At 37.2% G+C, this 20527-nt stretch overlaps 1 protein-coding gene across 1 annotated transcript in view; it reads left to right on the top strand.

The window, feature by feature from the left end:
• Nucleotides 1-20318, top strand: part of LOC132283741 (uncharacterized) — a 34096-nt gene extending 13778 nt beyond the window's left edge. Inside the window, exons 4-5 of the mRNA XM_059785753.1 lie at nucleotides 13310-15825; nucleotides 20029-20318. Coding sequence (XP_059641736.1) covers nucleotides 13310-13490 — 181 coding nt within the window. The 3' untranslated portion in view covers nucleotides 13491-15825; nucleotides 20029-20318. The remainder of the gene's footprint in view (nucleotides 1-13309; nucleotides 15826-20028) is intronic.
• Nucleotides 20319-20527: the final 209 nt, after the last annotated feature.

Genomic DNA, 20527 nt, shown 5'->3' with positions numbered 1-20527 from the left:
TACAAATACCTGTTTGTTCAACCATATAATATATATATATATATATATGTATCCAACATTCATATCACCCTATATCTCACTCTCTCTATTTCTTTCTATCTCTCTTTGAAAAGAATTTTTTCACAAAAAGTTTGTTAGAGGTTTCTTCTTCCACAAACAATTTCAACGGCTTTGAGAGGAGACTCGTCTTTTGGTTCATGTACATCAAATTACAACTCAAAACCCTTTTAATTTGTTTTTTAAAGGTATGTTTTAATTTGAATAGAAGAGCAATTTATATATTTTATCTTTCTATTTAATCATGTATATATTTATATTGTGTCATACATAATTAGTACATGAGGAGTTATTATATTTTATATGTTCTCCTAATAGTTCAGTTCTGGAGTTCTTTTATTATGATGTGAAAGAAATATGCATGAATATTAAATTTGCTCTGTTTAGAAAAATTACATAGATAAAATATATGAAATATTGTATTTTATATACAATATACATGTTTAAGTATATATAGATGACTGACGCATATAATTATTGATTGAAATGTCAGTTAGTTATCATAGAATTCTTTCACCGAATGAATCATTATATATACAATACATAATTAGTACATGAGGGTTAAATGATAGACTTGATGATAGGGTTAAATGAACGACTTTGGGATTAAGTTTCTTAATTAATAGTATATACATTATTATTATTTTTTAAAGAGTTAAGTGCATTAAACCTCCCTCAACTTTCTTTTCTTTCCCAATAAACATCCTGAACTGAGTGAAAGACACTTAACCCCTTAAACTATTTCAATTGTTGCAAATCATTAGTGGACCGTTTGAAATCTAACGTCCAAAGAAGCACATGACTGATTAGACTAATAAATCAGTTGTCTATTTAAAAACTAACACATCTTAAAAATCACGTATTCTTATTTAAAAAAAAAAATAGAAAAAAAAAAAAACGACTCTTGGTTTAAAAAACATGCAACTTTTTGGTCAAATTAAACCTGTTTCCTACATAAAAACTAATACATCAATTGTTGACAAGTTACCTATTTAGCAACTAATACTTGTTTGGAACGAGAGAAACAAAAAAAAAAAAAATAATAATAATAACTTCGAAGTTTTAGTTTTTTACTTATTTATTATTGATTGTTTACGTAACTTATAAAAAAAAAACTAAACTACTTAATGAGTTACAATCTTAACAACAAATATGCCTTTTAAAAGTCATCTCCTTGAGAAAATGAACACGTGCAATGCACGTAAAAAAAATATATATTGGATAAATAATTGGTATTTTATATAATATTTTATCTCAAAATAAAATAAAATTGACTTTAATTTTGAATCTTCCAAACCAAAAAATTAATTTAGATTTACGGAATAGATGTTAATTAAAATTAAAATATTAATATGATTTATATGAGGGTCTTAATCATCTTTCTGTTTAATTATTAAAATATTAGAAGTGTTTTGCATTAAGGAGATTATTTTTAAAAGGTGTGTTTGTTATTAAGATTGTAACTCATTAAGTAGTTTTGTTTTTCTTTTATAAGTTACGTAAACAATCAACAATAAATAACTTAAAAAATAAAAATTTGAAGTGATAAAGAGAGTCATTATATGATTATTGATACAAGAATATTAGGATTTCAATAAAGTTTTGCATAAAGGAACTTTGAAGATGATGAAAAGTGTCGAAATGATTGACTTAGTGATTTTTAATCCTTATTTATCTTTGAGATTAATATTCAATTATTTAGCACTTTTATCTGCAAGTTACCGTCAATTATTTTTAAATTTCATTTTAGATTTTTCTTTCTCCATATTATTTCCAAATTATTTTTATTTTTCACTTGTACTATTTTACTATCTTAAAATATGATTAAGTTATATTCACGTGCATTGCACGTGGTTCTATCTAGCAAATAGAATGTGGTGGAAGGATGAAAGGATTTCTTTCATTCTTTCTCCCTTTCCCCATCCCTCTCTCTTTTTCTCTCATTCACTTTCTTCTCTTTTTCTTCTTCTTCTATATCACTTTTGATTTGATTACATCTTAAGGTCAACATGGTATCAGAGGATGGTTTGTAAAGCTCTAGGTTTGTAGTTGAAACCCCAGGGCAAGTTTGTGTAAACCCTAGTGGGTGTGAAGGGTTTTGAAGAGATTCCAAGATGGGATTTGTTTGCAAGGAAGTAGTGTTAATCACATCCACAGGTACCACAGATCCAACTCTGCGGTGAGTTGGCTGGGGGTCGCAGGGGGCAGCGTGCCCCTGCTCAGGCCAAAAAAATTTTTTGGACTTGTTTTTTATCTATTGCAGTCTAGATTAGTGTTTTTTTGTGTTCGCGGGGTTCTGCAAAAGCTGCTTTTTCTTAGTCGTTTGCAATTCTGGTATGGTCTACTTTGTTTCTTTCTAGGGTTTGTGTGGTGAATGTGTGGTCGCTTTTTATGCATCTTAGAAGACGGTAATCTTTTTTAGTTGAAATTTGTGTGTTAGAGAGGTGGTTCTCTACGTATTTTGTTTCTGTTTTTGTTTCTGAGGATTGTATACCTATAAACTGTTTGATAAAATGTCTGGCTTAGAGGTGACTTCAAAAGAAGTTGGGTCTTCTCCTAGTCTGACTCCAGTATTGGAAGGTAGTAGTGATCACCATCTAGGCCTTTGTATTACGACTGTTAGGCTGGATGAGACGAACTATATGGAGTAGGCTCAATCTGCTCGTATGCATATCACTAGTCGTAGGATGATCGACCATATCGAAGGGACTGTCTCGTATCTCTCCAAGAGCGATCTTGAATTCAAAGAGTGGAGTGTAAATAATGCACTAGTTATGACGTGGTTGTTGCAGTCAATGCAGCCACAGATCAGCAAAGGGTTTCTGTTTGTGAAAACAGGTAAAGAGCTATAGACAGCTGTGGAAAAGACGTGTGCCTCGGTTTGTAATTTTGCAAAATTGTATGAACTCCAACAACAGATTTTAAGATTTAAGCAGGAAGACCAAACTCTTGCTACATACTACAACACTCTACGTGGTAAATGGGAAGAGCTAGATTACTACCAGGACTACATACCTGTATGTGTAGCTGATGTTAAAGAATTTCGTGCTATGGTAGAAAGGAATCGAATCTATGAGTTCTTGGGTGGCATCTGAGATACGAGCATGCTAGTGTATAAGTGTTAGACAGGTATCTAGCCCCTACTTCTGTTAGAGATGTGTGTTCGTATATCCAGGCTGAGGAGAGTGGAATGAAGGCTATGTCTGCGCCTGTATACACTAAGCCTGAGCCAGAAGTACCATTGTCTGAGAGGTCTGCTCTTGCCACACAACAATGGAACAAGCCCAATCCTCCAAAAGGGGGGAAAAGGAGGGAAACAGGATGACAAAAGCAAGTTGAGGTGTGATTACTGTGGGCTTACCCGCCACACTAGGGAAACATGCTGGAATCTAGATGGTCGCCCTACTCAAGCTCCTACTAATGTGAATACTAGGCCATGGTCCATTTAGGGGGTTATCTACGGCACATACTATAGAGCATGAGATGGCTTCTACTGGTCATGCCTCCTTAGGGCCACCGAGTTCTTTGTCCGGGACTGAACTTGATGCTCTCCAACATCTACTAGCACCACATTCCTCCGTTTCCACCTCTAACTTCGCTCAGACAGGGACCTCTCATTCGGCACATTAGGTTTCCACATTATCTGGTGGGCCACCCTGGATCATTGATTCAGGAGCCACTGATCACATGACTGGTGTGGTATCTGATTTTTCTTCGTACAATTTATGTTCCGGTAATTATAAGGTTAGAGTAGCAGATGGCACCTTCACCTTCATTGCAGGAAAGGGCATTGTTTCTGCCTCTCCTAATCTTACCTTATCCTCTATTCTTCATGTCCCAAAGTTTACTAATAACCTCCTTTCTATCAGTCACAATACAAAAGGCTTGAATTGTAGTGTAACCTTTTTTCTATCTCACTGTGTGTTTTAGGACTTGAACACGGGGAGGACGATTGGAAGTGGACGTGAGGACAATGGCTTGTGTTTGCTGAACGCGAGGGCCGAGGCCAACTTCTTATTATGTTGCAAATCAATCTAGTGTTAGGAATAGTAATGTTAATAAAGATTTGTAAATGCGATGGCATAATAGACTAGGTCATTTACCTCTTCCTGTTTTGAAGCATGTGCTTCCCCAGTTTGCTTCTGTTGAATATTTTGAGTTAAATTGTGAAACATGCGGTTTTGCCAAACAATGTCGTGTTTCTTATCCTACTAGTATTAATAAAAGTACAGCTCCTTTGTAGCTTGTTCATTCTGATGTGTAGGGTCCTGAATTTACTACTTCGTTACTTGGTTTTCGTTACTTTATTGTGTTTGTCGATGAGTTTAGTCGATATACTTGGCTTTATCTTATAAAAACCAAAGATGAAGTTCATTCCATTGTTAAAACCTCTCATAGGATGGTATGTACTCAGTTTGGTTGTCCCCTCAAAATCCTTCGATTTGATAATGAAGGAGAGTTTATGTATGGTGGTCTTTCCTCTTTTTTTGCTGTATGGTGGTCTTGTCTTTTTTTTTTGCTGATAACAGGATTGTCCATCAAACCTCTTGTGTCGATACACCACAACAGAACGGTGTAGCTGAAAGAAAACACCGTCATATTACGGAGGTGACCCGTTCTCTTCTAATTGGGATGGGAGTGCCTAAAAGTTATTGGGCTGATGCAACCTTAATAGCTACATATCTCATCAATCGCATGTCTTCTAAGGTTCTTGGCTATCAATCCCCCTTCTCTGTCTTACACCATGACACTGCTTTGTTTACTGTCCCTCCGAAACTATTTGGTTGTGTTTGTTATGTTCACATTCATCATCGCAAGGACAAAATGGACCCTAAGGCAATCCGATGTGTCTTTCTTGGATACTTTGCTACTCAGAAAGGGTATCGGTGTTATAACCCTACCACTCGTCGTCGCAGGGGATTTACATACATGAGAAAGCAACAGAGTAATCCTTCTCTCCGCTGTACTGAACTTAGGAAATAGTGCATCCGCAGAAGAACATGGAATGTTTGAATTTCCTCAAAGTGTATTGCTTAAGCATCTTGCTTATTTGATTTCAATTTCCAGTGAACTAGAGGGCAGGTATGCAAACTCGTATTGAGAGCTTACCTTTACGTGGGTAGGTATGAACACTATTACACAGGCAAGCAAGAAAATGCGTACTCCCATACACAGAAGCCAACCCTTACTTCTTCCTATTAGATTCAGAAGGTTTTCCAATTAAGTAGCTGGACTTAGAGATATCATTGAGAACTTCATTTCACCTATGAGAATAGAAGTCTGTTTGATGCTTGATGAGTAAGCCTTACCAGACAAGGAAGAAGATTCGAGCTATCCTACAACCAGAGCTACCGGACAATAATGGTTGACTTTGCTCGGTTCTGTGACATATCTGATAAGGTTCTGTCACATATCATATAAAGGTGCCATTAGGTTCTGTGACATATTAGATAAAGCTTCGGTTCCTAGCGTTGCCTAAAGGTTCTCAATGGATGTTACATTCTTCGAGTTTGTTCCTTTTTTTCCCACTGCTTGGGATTCTCTACAGGGGGAGACTACTATGCAGGTAGAGAATTCGTTGTCCATTCAGAGGGATTGCCCCCTTCCTTTGCCTGTTCCCATTCAGGGGAGCTTCTTATTGAGGTGCCTATGTCTAGTCCTCCCAACACTAATGATTTGCAGCAGGGAAAGTAGCCAATTGTCTACACTAGGAGGGCAAAACAAGTTATCAACTCACCCCAGGACCAGGAAGTCTCCTTCGATCCAGGTAATTCCTTAGTTGATATTGATACTCCTGATTCTTTTCCCAATAGCATTCCTGTTGATCTTGATGTCCCTATTGCCTATCGTAAAGGTGTTCGTAGTTGTACAAAGCATCCCATATCTCAGTTTGTAAACTATGATGCCTAATCTCCAACATATCGTGCTTTCACTTCGTGTATCTCCTTTGTACCTGTTCCTTCTAGTGTTTAAGATGCTCTCAGTCAAACTTCATGGAAGAAAGCTATGCTTGAAGAAATTAAGGCCCTTGAGAAGAATGGTACTTGGGATATTGTTCCATTACCTAGGGGTAAGAATCCAGTATGCTGCAAATGGGTCTACACAATAAAGTATCATGCAGACGAAACAATTGAGAGATGTAAAGCTCAGTTAGTCGCAAAGGGCTTCACTCAGACCTATGGAATTGATTATCTGGAAACATTTGCTCCAGTTGCCAAGATGAACTCTATACGTGTTCTTCTTTCTTTGACAGCTAATTTGAATTGGCCCTTACATCAGTTGGATGTAAAGAATGCTTTCCTTCATGGTGACTTGGAGGAAGAGGTGTATATGACTATGCCACCAAGGTTTAAGCTTGCCAATGGTCATAATTTAGTGTGCAGGCTAAATAAAGCTTTGTATGGGTTAAAGCAGTCGCCAAGTGCTTGGTTTGAGTGGTTCAGCATTGCTGTGAAAAGAGTAGTGTACACACAAAATCAGACAGATCATAATTTCTTCATCAAGAAGCACCAGGGCAGCACCACTGCCCCTATTGTATATGTTGATGATATTGTTATCATTGGAAATGATCCAAAAGAGATCCGTCGAATGAAGTCATTCTTGGGGACATAGTTCGAGGTTAAAGACCTCGGATCATTGAGATACTTTCTTGGCATCGAGGTGTGTAGATCGAAGAAAGCAGTGTTCATTTCTCAACGAAGTATGTGTTGGATTTGTCGGCTGAAATAGGCAGGCTTGGAGCTAGACCTATTGATATTCCCATTGAGCAGAACCATAGGCTTAATGATGTAGATGGAGACCCATTAGATGATGTGGGAAGTTTTCAGCGATTGGTTGGGAGACTGATTTACTTATCTCTCACATACCCGAATATTGCATACGCTGTTAGTGTGATTAATCAGTTTATGCATGCTCCACGTACACCTCACCTTGAGGCAGCTCATCATGTTCTTTGCTACCTCAAGGGTTCACCTGTTAAGGGGATGTTGTTTGGCAGTAATGGCCACTTGCGTGTTGAAGCCTATACTGATGTTGATTGGGCAGGGTCTGTGACAGATCGACGATCTACTTCAGGATATTGCACATTTGTTGGAGGTAATCTTGTTTCATGGCAAAGCAAGAAACAGTCTGTAGTAGCTAGATCTAGTGTAGAGGCTGAGTTTAGATTCATGGCATATGGAGTTTGTAAGTTGTTATGGCTACGTACGATGTTGGGTGAGTTGGGTTATCTGTTCGCGAGTCAATGAAGTTGTATTATGACAACAAGGCTGCTATTAGCATTGCCCACAATTCAGTTCAACATGACAGGACAAAGGATATTGAAGTCGATCGACACTTCATCAAGGAAAAGTTTCGTCTTGGGCTAATTTGTACTCCATACGTCAATACACATGATCAAGTTGTTGATGTTTTGACTAAGGGTGTGAGCAAGACTTGCTTGCAAAATATATTAGTCAAGCTGGGCATGATAGATATCTTTGCACCAGCTTGAGGGGGAGTGTTGTCAATGGCGTATTTGTTATTACTTATATAATGTTGGGGCTTATGTGTAATTTATGAAACTTGTTATTATAAATAGAATGTGGTGGAAGGATGAAATGATTTCTTTCATTCTTTCTCTCTTTCCTCATCTCTTTCTCCTTTTCTCTCATCCGCTTTCTTCTTCTTCTTCTTTACCACTTACTCTTGATTTGATTATATCTTAAAGTCAACATATACCATTCTCAAATCGGTGGTGCCGAACTTGCAATGCCCTCGTTGCAATCGGACTACCTTGGCTTTGATACCAAGAAGAAATAAAGAAGAAAAAAGGAGAGAATTGTGTAAAGGCTTGAATGATATATATCACTCATTCACAATTCTAGTATTTATAGATAAAAAGTGCACATGATCATATTACAAGAAAGGAAATTAAATCAAATTTAAATCAAATAATAGCATATTCTATGCCATTATTTATGGTTATCAAATCTCTGCTGATATGGTAAATCATTCCATAAATCGTGGCTATCATATATGGTAACAGATACCATGATGTTTGTATGTCAAGCATTGTCATCTTTGAACGAAAAAACCTAGTCATCTTCTGCTTTTTGTGATGTAATGTTTAATTATTCAATAAGGTATCTATCTGCTAATAAGGTTTGTTTGTGATTTACTTGGTGATTATTTATTTGTTTGCTGTGCAACTTATCTTTGAATTTCTGGTGATTGATATCTCAAAAAAGCTGGTACCAGATGCTCTTTTACTCTCAGATGTTGGAAAGTGAGAAATTTCCTTTAAAGGATGTGTTGGGCGATTGTTTTGCCTTGATAATGTTATTTTTGGTAAATTTTTGTTTCGACTATTTTGCTTGTTCTAAACCTTGAAAATTGGCTTGTTTCCAAGTTTTGTCTTTCTAGTTCAGGAATTCTTTTTGACTTGACCACATTGCTTATTTCTTGAAATTTGGAAATTATCCAAGTTTTATCTTTCTAGTTTTGCAATTTATGAATAATAGCTGATGCAAATGAGTAAGGGTACTTCAGTCAGGATTACGGCGGTCAATGGCGTCTTGAAAAGTATCTAGTCAAAAGTCTATTTAGTAAGTAATTATTATATGGGAATCTAAAATTGTTAGGGAATAGTAGAAGTCATTATTAATGACTTGTGGGTAGCATGAAAGTCAGTCTAGGAAAAGTTTCATTAAGAGTTGTCTTATAAAAGGGACAACCTCTATATGTTTTGTATTCAAGTTTTAATCAATATAATTTTGAGATATTATCAGGGTTTATACTTCTCCAAGGCTTTCCCTCAGATTTCCCTATAGAAATCTAGGCTCTGACGGTGATTGGAGTAATTATGGTCTTTCTTACTGTCGTAAGAAGACTTCTTCATTTTCTGTTTGCCTCAATAGCACTTTAGTTTGGACTAAATCACCTTTTGTTTTTTTTTTTTTTTTCCTGAATGGGATGATATATAAAAACAAAAAAGAGCATTACAAGGTCTTAAGGAGGCATTCCCCCTTTTTACATCACAGGACTAGAATAAGCCCATTTCCAATAAATGCTGGACAATAATAAAAAAGAAAACCACAACATGAAGAATTAAAAAATGATTAACAAATCCTCAAGTCTAAGTTTCAGGTATGCAAGCACATCCCAAACAATAGCTCTAGCAGCAGAAGAAGAAGTATCCTGCATTCCATGATGGAGATTTGAATTTCGATTGGACCAAATCTTCCAAATAGTGGCAGCAAATAAGGCACTTACCACTGTTGATTTTGTAGATTTGAAAGCTGATTGTTGCAGAAACCAGTCTATCATTTGTGGAAATAAGTTGAAACTGGGCAGATTCATTTGAATAATACTAGCAATTTCTTGCCAAATTACAACAGCATATTTACATTCACAAAATAAATGATTATTGGTATCGGTGTTGGCCAAACAGTTGTGACAAATAGGAGCAATATACAGTCCACGTTTCTGCAAATTCACATAGCTGAGGTTTTTATTATGAAGTATAATTGCTAAATCACCTTTTGTATGTACAGGGAAGAGTGGGATTCTTGCTGTTCTTATTTGCTAGAGGATATAAATATTGAAGTTACACCCTTACAGTCACCCAGATAATTAAAATTGAAAACACACAGTGACCAAAAGAATGCCACATGTGAGGGGGCGTGCTAAAGATATAAATATTGAAGTTACACCCTCTCTAATAGCTTAAGCTTTTAGAGTAGGTGGTAGTTAACACTATTTAATTTGTACGGCACAGTGAGTGTTCTTGTAGATTAAATATACCAGAAGTTTTTTCTGTTCAAGTGTTGTTTGTTTTAAGACAGAAAGAAAAAAAGGAATATATATATATATATTTTAAATAAGTTTGTTTGCAGATAAATAGCCCTTGGATTTGTGTCATGCTTCGTTCAACTTTCAGTGAAAAATATGTATTCTCATACGTGTTTGTTAAATGAACACGCTAATATGGTCTTAAGCGGGAAAATGTGTGGCATTAAATCATGAAATCACTCAAGAACCTTATAGTGCATTTTCTGCATTTAAATACAATGAAGCAGCACATAATAGACTCAACATATTATTGTATGTTGTGTCGTCCCACATCGTCGCTTGGGGAGGGGGTTGCTTGCACTTATATGTGTGGATGCCTCCTAATTGTGTGGACATGTTTTGAAAACCGTGAGCATAGAGATTGTGCAAATTGGACTATATCTACGTAGCATGGGCGGGTTTTGACGAAAATGGGGGACTATGCACAAGCCCATAAGGGTAAGACAGTGAGTACATTGTGTTCCTACAGGGGGTGATTTTGACGTCCCACATCGATTGGGGGGAGAAGTTGCTGGCACTTGTATGTTTAGATTCCCCTAATTGTGTAGACGACGACAACAACAACCACTACCAAGCTGTTTCCCAATTACTTGGGGTTGGCAACATGAATCTTATATTTCCATACCACTCTATTTAAGCCCATAGTCTCGGTCAATCCACATGCTATCATATCTTTATTTACTAACTCTACTCACATTAACTTTGGTCTTCCTCTTCCCCCAATATTACCCTTAATGTGGACCATGTCACTTTTTCTAACCGTCCACACTTATCCTCAATGTGGACACATTTTGAAACAGTGAGCACGGACAGTGTACAAAGCGGACAATATTTACACAGTAGGGCGGATCCTGACATATGGTATCAGAGCCATTCCCTAGCTAGGAAATGGGGAGACCTTGCACAAGGCCATGACAAGGTGTGATTGTGACATCCCACATCGTTTTAGGGGGAAAAGTTGCTTGCACGGAGAGTGTGCAAAGTGGACAATATTTACACAATGCGGGTGGGTCCTGACCTATGCAGTGACATCAATTGCAGGTCAGATGATCCTAGAGAATTTGTCCCCTTATAGACTAAGAATCCATTAAATGCTCCCAAGAACAATCTTCTAATTTCACGCGTAGACAATAACATAGATCCCCTATTGAGCACTTTTTTGAATGACTTGGACTTTCCACCTCCAATTGTAGCCCTGTGATTGAGACCAGTACCAAAATTTCTCTGTTTAAGATATCCTAATGCTATGTTGGATAGGAGAGATGCAAGAAGGGATGGATGGAGCATGCTTCCATTCTTTGGTTGGAGGGGAGAGGGAAGATATGGTAGGATGTTTGAAGCTTCCCTTTAGCCCCACCAATTTGCTTCCATCCAAAACGGGAAGGCCGAGGTGAGAGAACAACGGATATTTATTGGTTAAAGTTGAATTGACGCTATTACCCTCGTTTATTAACTTGTCTGATATAATTAGGGGTATACTAGTTAAATATCAAAACCTCCTCTTCCCTTCCATTGATGACTAAACCAATCAAAAAGTGGGGAAGAAACATTTCCTTCCTTAAGGATGCCTCTTCCATCATTCCTCCATTCCCTTCCATTCATTTTGTCCACTCCTAATGGATGGACTATAATTTTTATTTTTTTAAAAAATTGTTGCTCTTTATATCCGGAAGCTTAGTGCAGGTGTTTTATGACTCAAATCTGGTTGGTTGGGTATTTTGTCAGCTACTTGATTGTTTTCATGCAGTTGATTCGAATTTGATTACCCTTGGCTGAATCAAAAAAATCTCAGCAATGTTGTCAAAAGTTTTGCTAGTACAACATTCAGCATTTGAACTGTTTTCCTACATTCTCTCTCATTTTTTGTATGTGATATATTATGTAATGCAAAATCTTGACACTGACTAGGATATGATTTTTTTTTTCCCCGGATAGGAATTTTCATGCTTCCTTATTCTTGGGATTCTTCTTTCTGTTTCCCCTTTTTTCTTTTATTCAATCGAGAAGTGAATCTCTGGATAGATTTTTTTAAATCTATCACATGTGGCATTTTTCTTTTTTCCTTTTACATTATTTTTCTTCCTAATGCCCTGCCAAATTACAACCAGAACCTTTTTTCCAACTACTTGGGGTCGGCTACATGAATCCTATGTTTCCATTACGCTCTATCCAAAGCCACATGGTCTTAGTCAAATCACATGTTATCATATCTTCAAGTAACTCTTCCTAACTGGTATGTGATACCAATCATAGCTTGATGATTCAAATAGAAATGAGCTATTTAATTCCATAGGAAAAGAGAAATGTCTTTATCCTTTGCTGAATGTAGGAGCATCTGAAATAATTTATCCTTAAATGATATATTATATATATATATATATAGATATTTGTAAGAGTTATATTTTAAAATTTCAATGCTTTGGGAAGGTTATTGGTTATAAATTTAAGTATTGGGATACAGTTGGTGGATGTTTAGTTCCCTTGGAAGGTTATTTGGCATTCAAAAGCCCAAGGTGAATTTTCAGGTGGACTGTTTTTTTTCGGAGAGGATTTTGATGATTCACAATCTAAGGAGGCACTAGGCTTTGTCAATTGGTGCTGCATGTGTTAGAGATGTGAGGAGTCGGTGAACTACCTCCTCTTGCATTGCCCAGTTGCCAGGGATGGGTGGGGATTGCTTTTTGCCTTGGTTGATGTGTATTGGGTTATGCTGCCTTCCACGAAGATCATGCTTGAAGCTTGGGATGAATGTGTACTGAGGAAACAAGCTTGAGATGCTTGGACGGTTGTCCCCTTTTGCCTGTAGGGGGGTTTATGGCATGAGGGATATAAGAGATCCTTTGATGGGGAGGAGACTCCTATTTGGGTGTAAAAATTCTCTATTCTAAGGTTATTATTATTTTTTGGATTCATGGTAGATTTTGTAACTCTGTGGAGGAGCTTTTGTTGTTTGTGGATAACTTGAATTATAGCGACTCTTTTGTTTTTCAATACTTTGTAAGTGGGCTGCGCAGCCTGTGCTCCCTTTTTGAGTGCCTTCAATGAATTCTTTGCTTATCAAAAAAGGTTACTGACCCAAACATGATTATAGCTAGTATTTGGAGCATGGAATAATTTGTCTTGTTAAAGCAGGTGCTAAAATTCCAATAAAGGAAAAACTTCTTTCAGTTTTTTGTGGATTCTGTTTCTACAAAACTAGACTGGCTATCTTACACTTTTCTTTTTTAATCTTAGTTTGTGTTTGAAACAAAAAATATTGAGTTTTGAGGTGGTGAGAATGTTGGCATATTCTCTTGCTTCTGTTAAATTATACAGGAGGGTTCCACTAAAAACTCGTGTAGACTGCTGACTAAATTCTCTCCCAAAACACCATCATCATGCTATCTCCTTCTGTTTGTCTTATTTTGTCACTTTTTGGCAGTGCAGCTCCTGTTGCAATCGATTGTACAGAAAGTGAGGATGGGCAAACAAATACTTCAGCAAATTCCTCATTTGCAAATCACATGGAATGTGTTGTTGGCACAGAGGAGGAAATAGAGGAAACTTGCAATGGGGAGATTTTTCTCAAGTGCATACTAGAGTGCCCAGAAAAAATCATCTGATATTGACGACTTAACGGATTTCATTGAATGCAAGCAAGGGAAGGATTATTCTGGCTGGTTGAAGGATCGGCAAAGATATCGGAAGTGGAAATGTGAGAAAATGGCAGTATTAAGGTGGCAGAAAAAGAAAAAAATTTGGAGAGAGATGAAAGGCAAGACTCAAGAGAACATGAAGTTTGTTTATACTTTTGAGAATTTTAGTCCGCCTGATGGTAAATATTAGCCAAACAATTTAACATAAACAGTAGTTTCAGGAATTAGTGGAGAATCTCTTCTTTTCTATGATTCTATGGGAGGTGCTATGCTATTTTGGCTGATGGGAAAAGCACAAAAATAAGAAAAAAAATTACTATTTTGAACTCTTATTGCCAGCTGTTGGCTTATTGGAAAGGTGGCATTGTGGTCAATTCAAGTCCTTATCTCTGAGCAAGCAGTAGAAGTCATGGTGTACTATCCAATGTGACTAGGAGAAACTTTTCTACTGTACTCTGGAAGATGATCAGTTAGCTTAATGGAACTGCAGTCGGGACATTAAAGTGATGGTGTAATATTTTTGTTTTCTCTAGGAGTTGAGGGGAGCGGGTGTAAAGATGACTCCCTACTGAAGCAAATAGTGCAGCAGATTGGCCAAGGTGCAAATGTTTTCCCTTTCTGTTGCTTTTTATTTTGGATTGCTTGAGCTAAAACAAGAAAATGGAAGGGGGAAATTTGCATAATGCTGTCCATTGTGATATGTTGGAAACATGATTATGTGTGTGTGTATATATATATGTGTATTTTTGCGAAATTGTACTTGGATGTGCATGATCTAATACATCATATCAAGTTGTTTAGTCATTTAAACAGACACTTATCAAAAATAAAAATAAAAAATTAAACAAAGATCTCTGTACCAATAAAAAAAAGTAAATATGAAGGTTAAATATTAAAAAGTGCGTAATGAATAGAACAAGATGCATCATGAACAAAGTGACAGTGGGGCAGTTTTATTGGAAAAGAAAAAATAGTCAAATGTACGACAACCTAGAAAGTCAGGTATGTAGGGATGTTAGAGCCTTTAATCATGTATCATTGGCAAAAGCCAGTTGGTATATATCTTCAGATCTGCATGCATTAGTTTTGGAGTTTCTCATTTGTAGATTATGTTTGGTGCTTAATACTTAAACATGGCAGTTGGACATAATTCAACATCAGGTTAGAAGAGTAGTTTTACAAGGTAGTTCTCATTAGGCAGGGTAGCAAGCTATGTTACATGGACTTGGCGTACACGTGTCAGGTGCGAGTATTGTGCGTTCGACACAGATACTTCACTTACTTTTAAAGAGTCATTGTAACATATGTATTAAGATGGTCCGTTCATACTTCACTTACTTTTGAAGAGTCCTTGTAACATAGGTATTAAGACAAAGCGATTTATCAAACTCTTTGATTATTACAGCTCATCTAAGACCTATATCTTATTGCATTCCCATTACTTATGCAGCCTCATCTCCCCAGTACTTCAAGCTGCGCTTTCAGACCATTCTCGGGTATTTGGCCATGATTAGATTTTTATAACAAATCAAATATTCTAGATTTGTACATGGCAAGAGATTAGGTTATGGTCTGTAATAATCAAACTAAGCTGAATTTATGTCTTGATATATTAATATAGTGGGTTCCACCTCCAACCATTTTTATCATTATTATTAATTTTGGGTTAATTTCAAAAACTTATTTATATATATATTTTCATATTGTCACCTACTAATTTTCAACTAAACATTTGAACTATTAAATTCCCTAGCCGTCAATTTGTCGTTTAAATAGTAACAGTAATGCCATTATATATGCTTTTTTTTCTTTTTTTCTTCAAAGCAAAATTTCATATGAGGCAGAATGAAAAGAAGATATAATTCAATTGGTTTTTATAAATGCTTGTTTATATCTTTCTTTTCTTTTTCTTTTTGGCTATTTTGGAATTAATATATATGAGTTATAAACTGAAAGGAGTGGAGCAAAGCTGGACCACTTACTAATTATAAATTTATTTAAAACTATTTGAATGGGAGTTTCCTGTCATTTTTTTGAACTCTTATTGCCACTGGGTGTTGCTGTTTGCTTATTGGAAAGGTGGCATAGTGGTCAATTCAAGTCCTTATCTCTGAGCAAGCAGTAGAAGTCATGGTGTACTATCCAATGTGACTAGGAGCAACTTTTCTACTGTACTCTGGAAGATGTTCAGTTAGCTTAAAGATGGCTCCTACTGAGCAACTTTTTGTTTTCTCTGGGAGTTGAGGGGAGAGGGGTAAAGATGACTCCCTACCAAAGCAACTAGCGCTGCAGATTGGCCAAGGTGCAAATATTTTGCCTCTCTGTGGTTGACCTTTTATTTTGGATTGCTTGAGTGTGTGTGTGTGTGTATATGTATGTATGCATTTTTGTGAAAATGAACTTGGATGTCCATGATCGAATACATCAGGTATGTTGTAGAGACCGTTTTCATTTTTTTTTTTCCCCATTTTTTTTCTCTCTTTTCTTTGCACACGTGTTGTGTGTTTTGTGGCATGGGGATGTGTGTACCAGGGTTCCGAGATTCCATTTAGAGCTTTTCTTACAGTCACATACTCTTAGAAATGTATTTAGGATCGTTTTCCTCATTTCGGGTTTGTGGACTTGGGAGGTCCCCGTGTGGCCCGAGGTTGTACTTTGTGTTCGGGAATTTTCTCGTTATGTTATTTTATGTTGGGTCACTTCATTTTTATTTGGGTTAATTTCACCTACATCCCCTGACGTTTGTCTATATTCCACTTACACCCCCTCTACGTTTCATAATTTCACCTACCTCCCTTAAGGTTTTGGTTTATGTAACAAATCACCCCCTGCCGTTAAGCAACTAACGGTGTCAGCATGAATAAATCGATACAAGGACAATTTTACCCTTCCAATACTTGAAATGACATTTTTAACCTCATTTATCAATGCAATTTTACAAAATTACCCTTAGCCAATCACTACCTACACCCATCTTCGATTCTTCTGTTGGTGGCGGGAATGAAATGTCCGGCCAGTCCTTTGCCGTCATGAACTGGGTTTCACCAAAACAAGTTAATGGGTTGTTTGGACTAAAGCACGTTATTGGGTCGTAGAAGGAGGCTGAGAAAGGCGGTGGCTTTTTGAGATAGTGGTGGTCATTGAAGAAGAAGACTGTGGTAGGAGGAGCCAGCGGTGATGCGCGACGTCCCGTTGAACTTCATCACTGTCGGCATCTTCCTTGCTCACCACCGACGATCCCAACAAACTTCACGTCGGTCATCCCACTACACCATCGTGCCATACGACTTTCCGGCCTCGGGAGGGAAGTTCTGAACCACTTTACTTCCCGAGCCAAACTCTAGACCCTTGGCGTTTGGGATCATAGATCTCCACCCCACGGCCTTCATCGGACGCCTCTGTACTTGACGGTGACACTCCTCACCGTCGATATCAACAACCAGGAGACCATCATCGTCTGCGCTGTCGACAACACTGGGATGTCAGATCTGCTCTCATTGTCTTCCGCAGTCGACAATATCGAGATGCAAGGCCGGTATGACTGAATCGCTACTCGCCGGACTGAACTGGGTTTGGTCGAAGAGGATGGTGGAGGTACGACAAGAGTTAGCGTCGTAGAAGAAGTCGCCGTCGTCGGAGGTTCCTGTTGTGTTGCCTTGCCATCACCGGTTTTCGGATCAACAAGGTGCAGCTACGGCCGACACGGGTTCGTATCACAGCCGCCGTCCTCCGTTGCGAGCTTCGCTGATCTGAACTAAAATCGAATGAAATCGTTAAAACAATACCATCTAGCTCACGGTCCTCACTATCCATTGTAAAATTACACTAGAAGTGCACATAGAATTTTCGGTCTCGTTTTCAAATAAATCTGGACCAAATTAGTAAAAATAAATCTGGACCAAATTAGTAAAAATAATAGAACCGAATCGAATTGAAACTAACCCCCCCCCCCAAAAAAAAAAAATGGAACAGAGTTTTAGTTTCATGATTTTAGATTTATATAGGCCTATATGCATACCAATCAAAAGAAAATCAAAACTTAAAATATATATTGACGATCATATGTACTGTGATATGCCTGTGTGTAGAGAGAGAGAAATAGAGGGTATTTAGGACTTTTCATTTAAGTTATAAATTCTAATATATAATTCATGGGCAAAAATGTAAAATCACACATTTCTGTTAAGAATTTAGACGGTGGTTACTGACAGGGGGTGTAGGTGAAATTATGAAACCTAGAAGGGGTGTAAGTGGAATATAGGCAAATGTCAGGGGGTGTAGGTGGAATTAACCCTTTTTATTTTGGCTAGGCTTCCGCATTGTGGAGAAAATAGGGACAAAGATGGAATTTTCATACTTATAGTGGAAAGTGGGGCCCAAGGGTAATGACTTAATATTTTGAGGACCTTAGCTCCATTTTCAGCCGTGTATTTCTCCTTCACTCTCTTCTGCCCTTTTTCCTTTTTTTACTTACTTGCAAGCTCAAGCAAGAGATTTGATCTGGTAACTCTCGGAATTTGGCGAAGAGCTAGTTGGGAAAGTTGACGAGCACAACAAGGGCTATCATGCGGTCCAATTTTTGTGGGATTTGGAGGAGTTTCGTCTAGGGGCAGTTTATGGTTCTTCATTCATTTGAGGTAGGGGTGTCTAACCCACTATTTCCTTAGCTTTTGTGTGTAATTGTGTGTTATTCATGTTAAATTGTACACTTTGTCAATTACTTTGGGATAGCTTGCTATATGATTAAAATTCCTTGTCATGTTGGTGATTATTGAACTCTTGTTTTATATGTTATAGACCCATGGTATGTTTCACTTGTAGATATTATGTGAATTACATGAAACTATGCTCACATTTACTGCCCAAGTTGTATAGATGATGAAACGAATTTTGTGTTAGGGGCTGTGTAGCTCCAATTGCCACGAAATTCTTATTGAAACTTCTCCTATGCGTCCAGACCATCTCAGAAAATTTTGATGATTTTAGGCCATGTATTTAATTTTCTAAAAATTTGACAGTAGCTGCTGCCCAGTTTTCAATCACCAGCTTGAAAGTGAATTTTGACAAAATGGTTCGACCGACTTCCTGAGATAGAACAATTCTCAATTTTTTATAGAACGTTCTCTCATCAGTCTAGTATGTTCTTGTCAAATTTGATGATTTTAGGCTGTATTTTTTTTTCTCTAAAAATCCGCTAGTAGCCGCTGCCCAGTTTTCTATAACAGATTGGAAATGAATTTTGATGAAATGGTTCAACCGACTTCCTGACATAGAGAAACATGCTATTTTAGTCTAGCATGTTTCTGTTAATTTCGATGGTTTTAGGCCATCTATTTATTTTAAAAAAAATCCGAAAATAGCTGCTGTCCATGCTTTTTCGCTGTTTGAAATCAGTTTTTGAATAATTTATTTGATAGACTTCTTGACATTGGAAAATTACCAAACTTTCCAGTGTGACTCCCATTAGTCTAATTTCTAAAAACCAAAGCTTGGAATTTTTGTAGTACCTTAATATTTTCCAAATGAATGAAATCTTTCGATAGGTTTATTTTCAGCCAATTTTGGGTAAGCTGTTTTCCTTCTAGAATCTGTTTTAATTGAGAAACATTTAGTTTTCAGGAGTGATCCACCGTGGTTGTGTTATAAGTCTAGTTTCCAAATCACTTGAGATTGCTCTATAATCTATTTCGATTTGAAATGAGTTTATGAATTTTTTTTTTTTTTTTTGATACGTGAGTTTATGAATTTTTAAGTGACAATTGTGCAAATTTTTGTTGAGGTTGTTTATGACGTGTTTGACTAATTGTAAATGTGAAAATGCCTTGTTAAATGTGATGTGAAGAAGCATGCTTACTAAATTGCCTTGGCTATATGATGATTTTAGTAGTGAATTGACTGGAAATATCATATTTATTCATCACAAATGCATAGCGGGGGTGTGTGGGGGGTGGTTTGTTTGTGGTGGTTAATTTTCCGAAATTTGTTGGAAAAATATTTTTGAAAACGGTTGACGGGGAGACTGCTCTGCATCCGGGTTTGTTAACTAGTCTAGAGGGGTATGTTGAGTTAACAGACCCCAAGAATGTTGGAGTGAGTGTGGTATTTGGCGTGTGTTCATACATGGCAACACACGGGGCATGTTCATTAGTATTCTTGCACATGTTTACCTGGCTATCCATGTTATGTATACAAATTTGTATTGGAACGTTTCTGATTTGCCCTTGTTGCTACTTTTGTTTTCTTACCCATTGATGGCACGTATATGATGAGACGTTGTTTACTTCATTCATAGCATATAACATTCTCCTGGTTATATTTACACGTGCTGCTCACTTGTTTACCTATGACATATGTATGGACCTTTCGTTGGATATGCCCCTTCCAATGGCATGATCCCTTCTCCTTCTTCCCTTTTCTTTATGTGTCGCTCACGTGGCCTTAGGAAGGGTGTTTTAGCCACCTCTACTGAGCAAGTGTTGCTCACCCCATCATTTAACATTTTCAGGTGCCGAAAAGGAAGCGGAGAATAGTCCACGTCCACAAGCATAGTGATGCCATTGAAGTTCCTTGCTACTTGCTATTTTGTATCCATGCTATAAGGTTGATATGTTCCACGTGTTAAGTATTGTAAATTATGCTAGGAAAGCATTGTTGATGTAATTAATCCTTGGCAACTTTATGTATTTTGGTATGTATATGTTGGCACCACTTCTATTTTTGCCACTCTTCATATTTGAAATCCATTGTAGGAAAGGTTGGAACTTGGTTGTGTTGATAGATGCAAATGTATTTATTTTGGGCTACCTCCATGGGTAGATGTGTGCTATGGGGAGTGGGAAATGGTGCTTGGGATGTTTAAGATAACCGTATGTGGTTTCAACTAAGTAATCAAGGCATTAGAGCACTTAGAACAGGCCATTTTTCTGCACTCCCAGGTTGTGAGCCGGCTCATGCGGAGTGTGAGCCGGCTCCCTGTTTCAATCAGCTTTGATCATGCAACTTCA

The sequence above is a fragment of the Cornus florida genome, unplaced genomic scaffold, assembly GCF_030987335.1.
Source record: "Cornus florida cultivar Cherokee Brave unplaced genomic scaffold, ASM3098733v1 CherokeeBrave_3.0.0_Hap2_Chr11, whole genome shotgun sequence".
NCBI classification, from domain to species: domain Eukaryota; kingdom Viridiplantae; phylum Streptophyta; class Magnoliopsida; order Cornales; family Cornaceae; genus Cornus; species Cornus florida.
The sequence above is the reverse complement of the archived record's forward strand: the minus strand, read 5'-3'. Positions and strand labels throughout refer to the sequence as shown.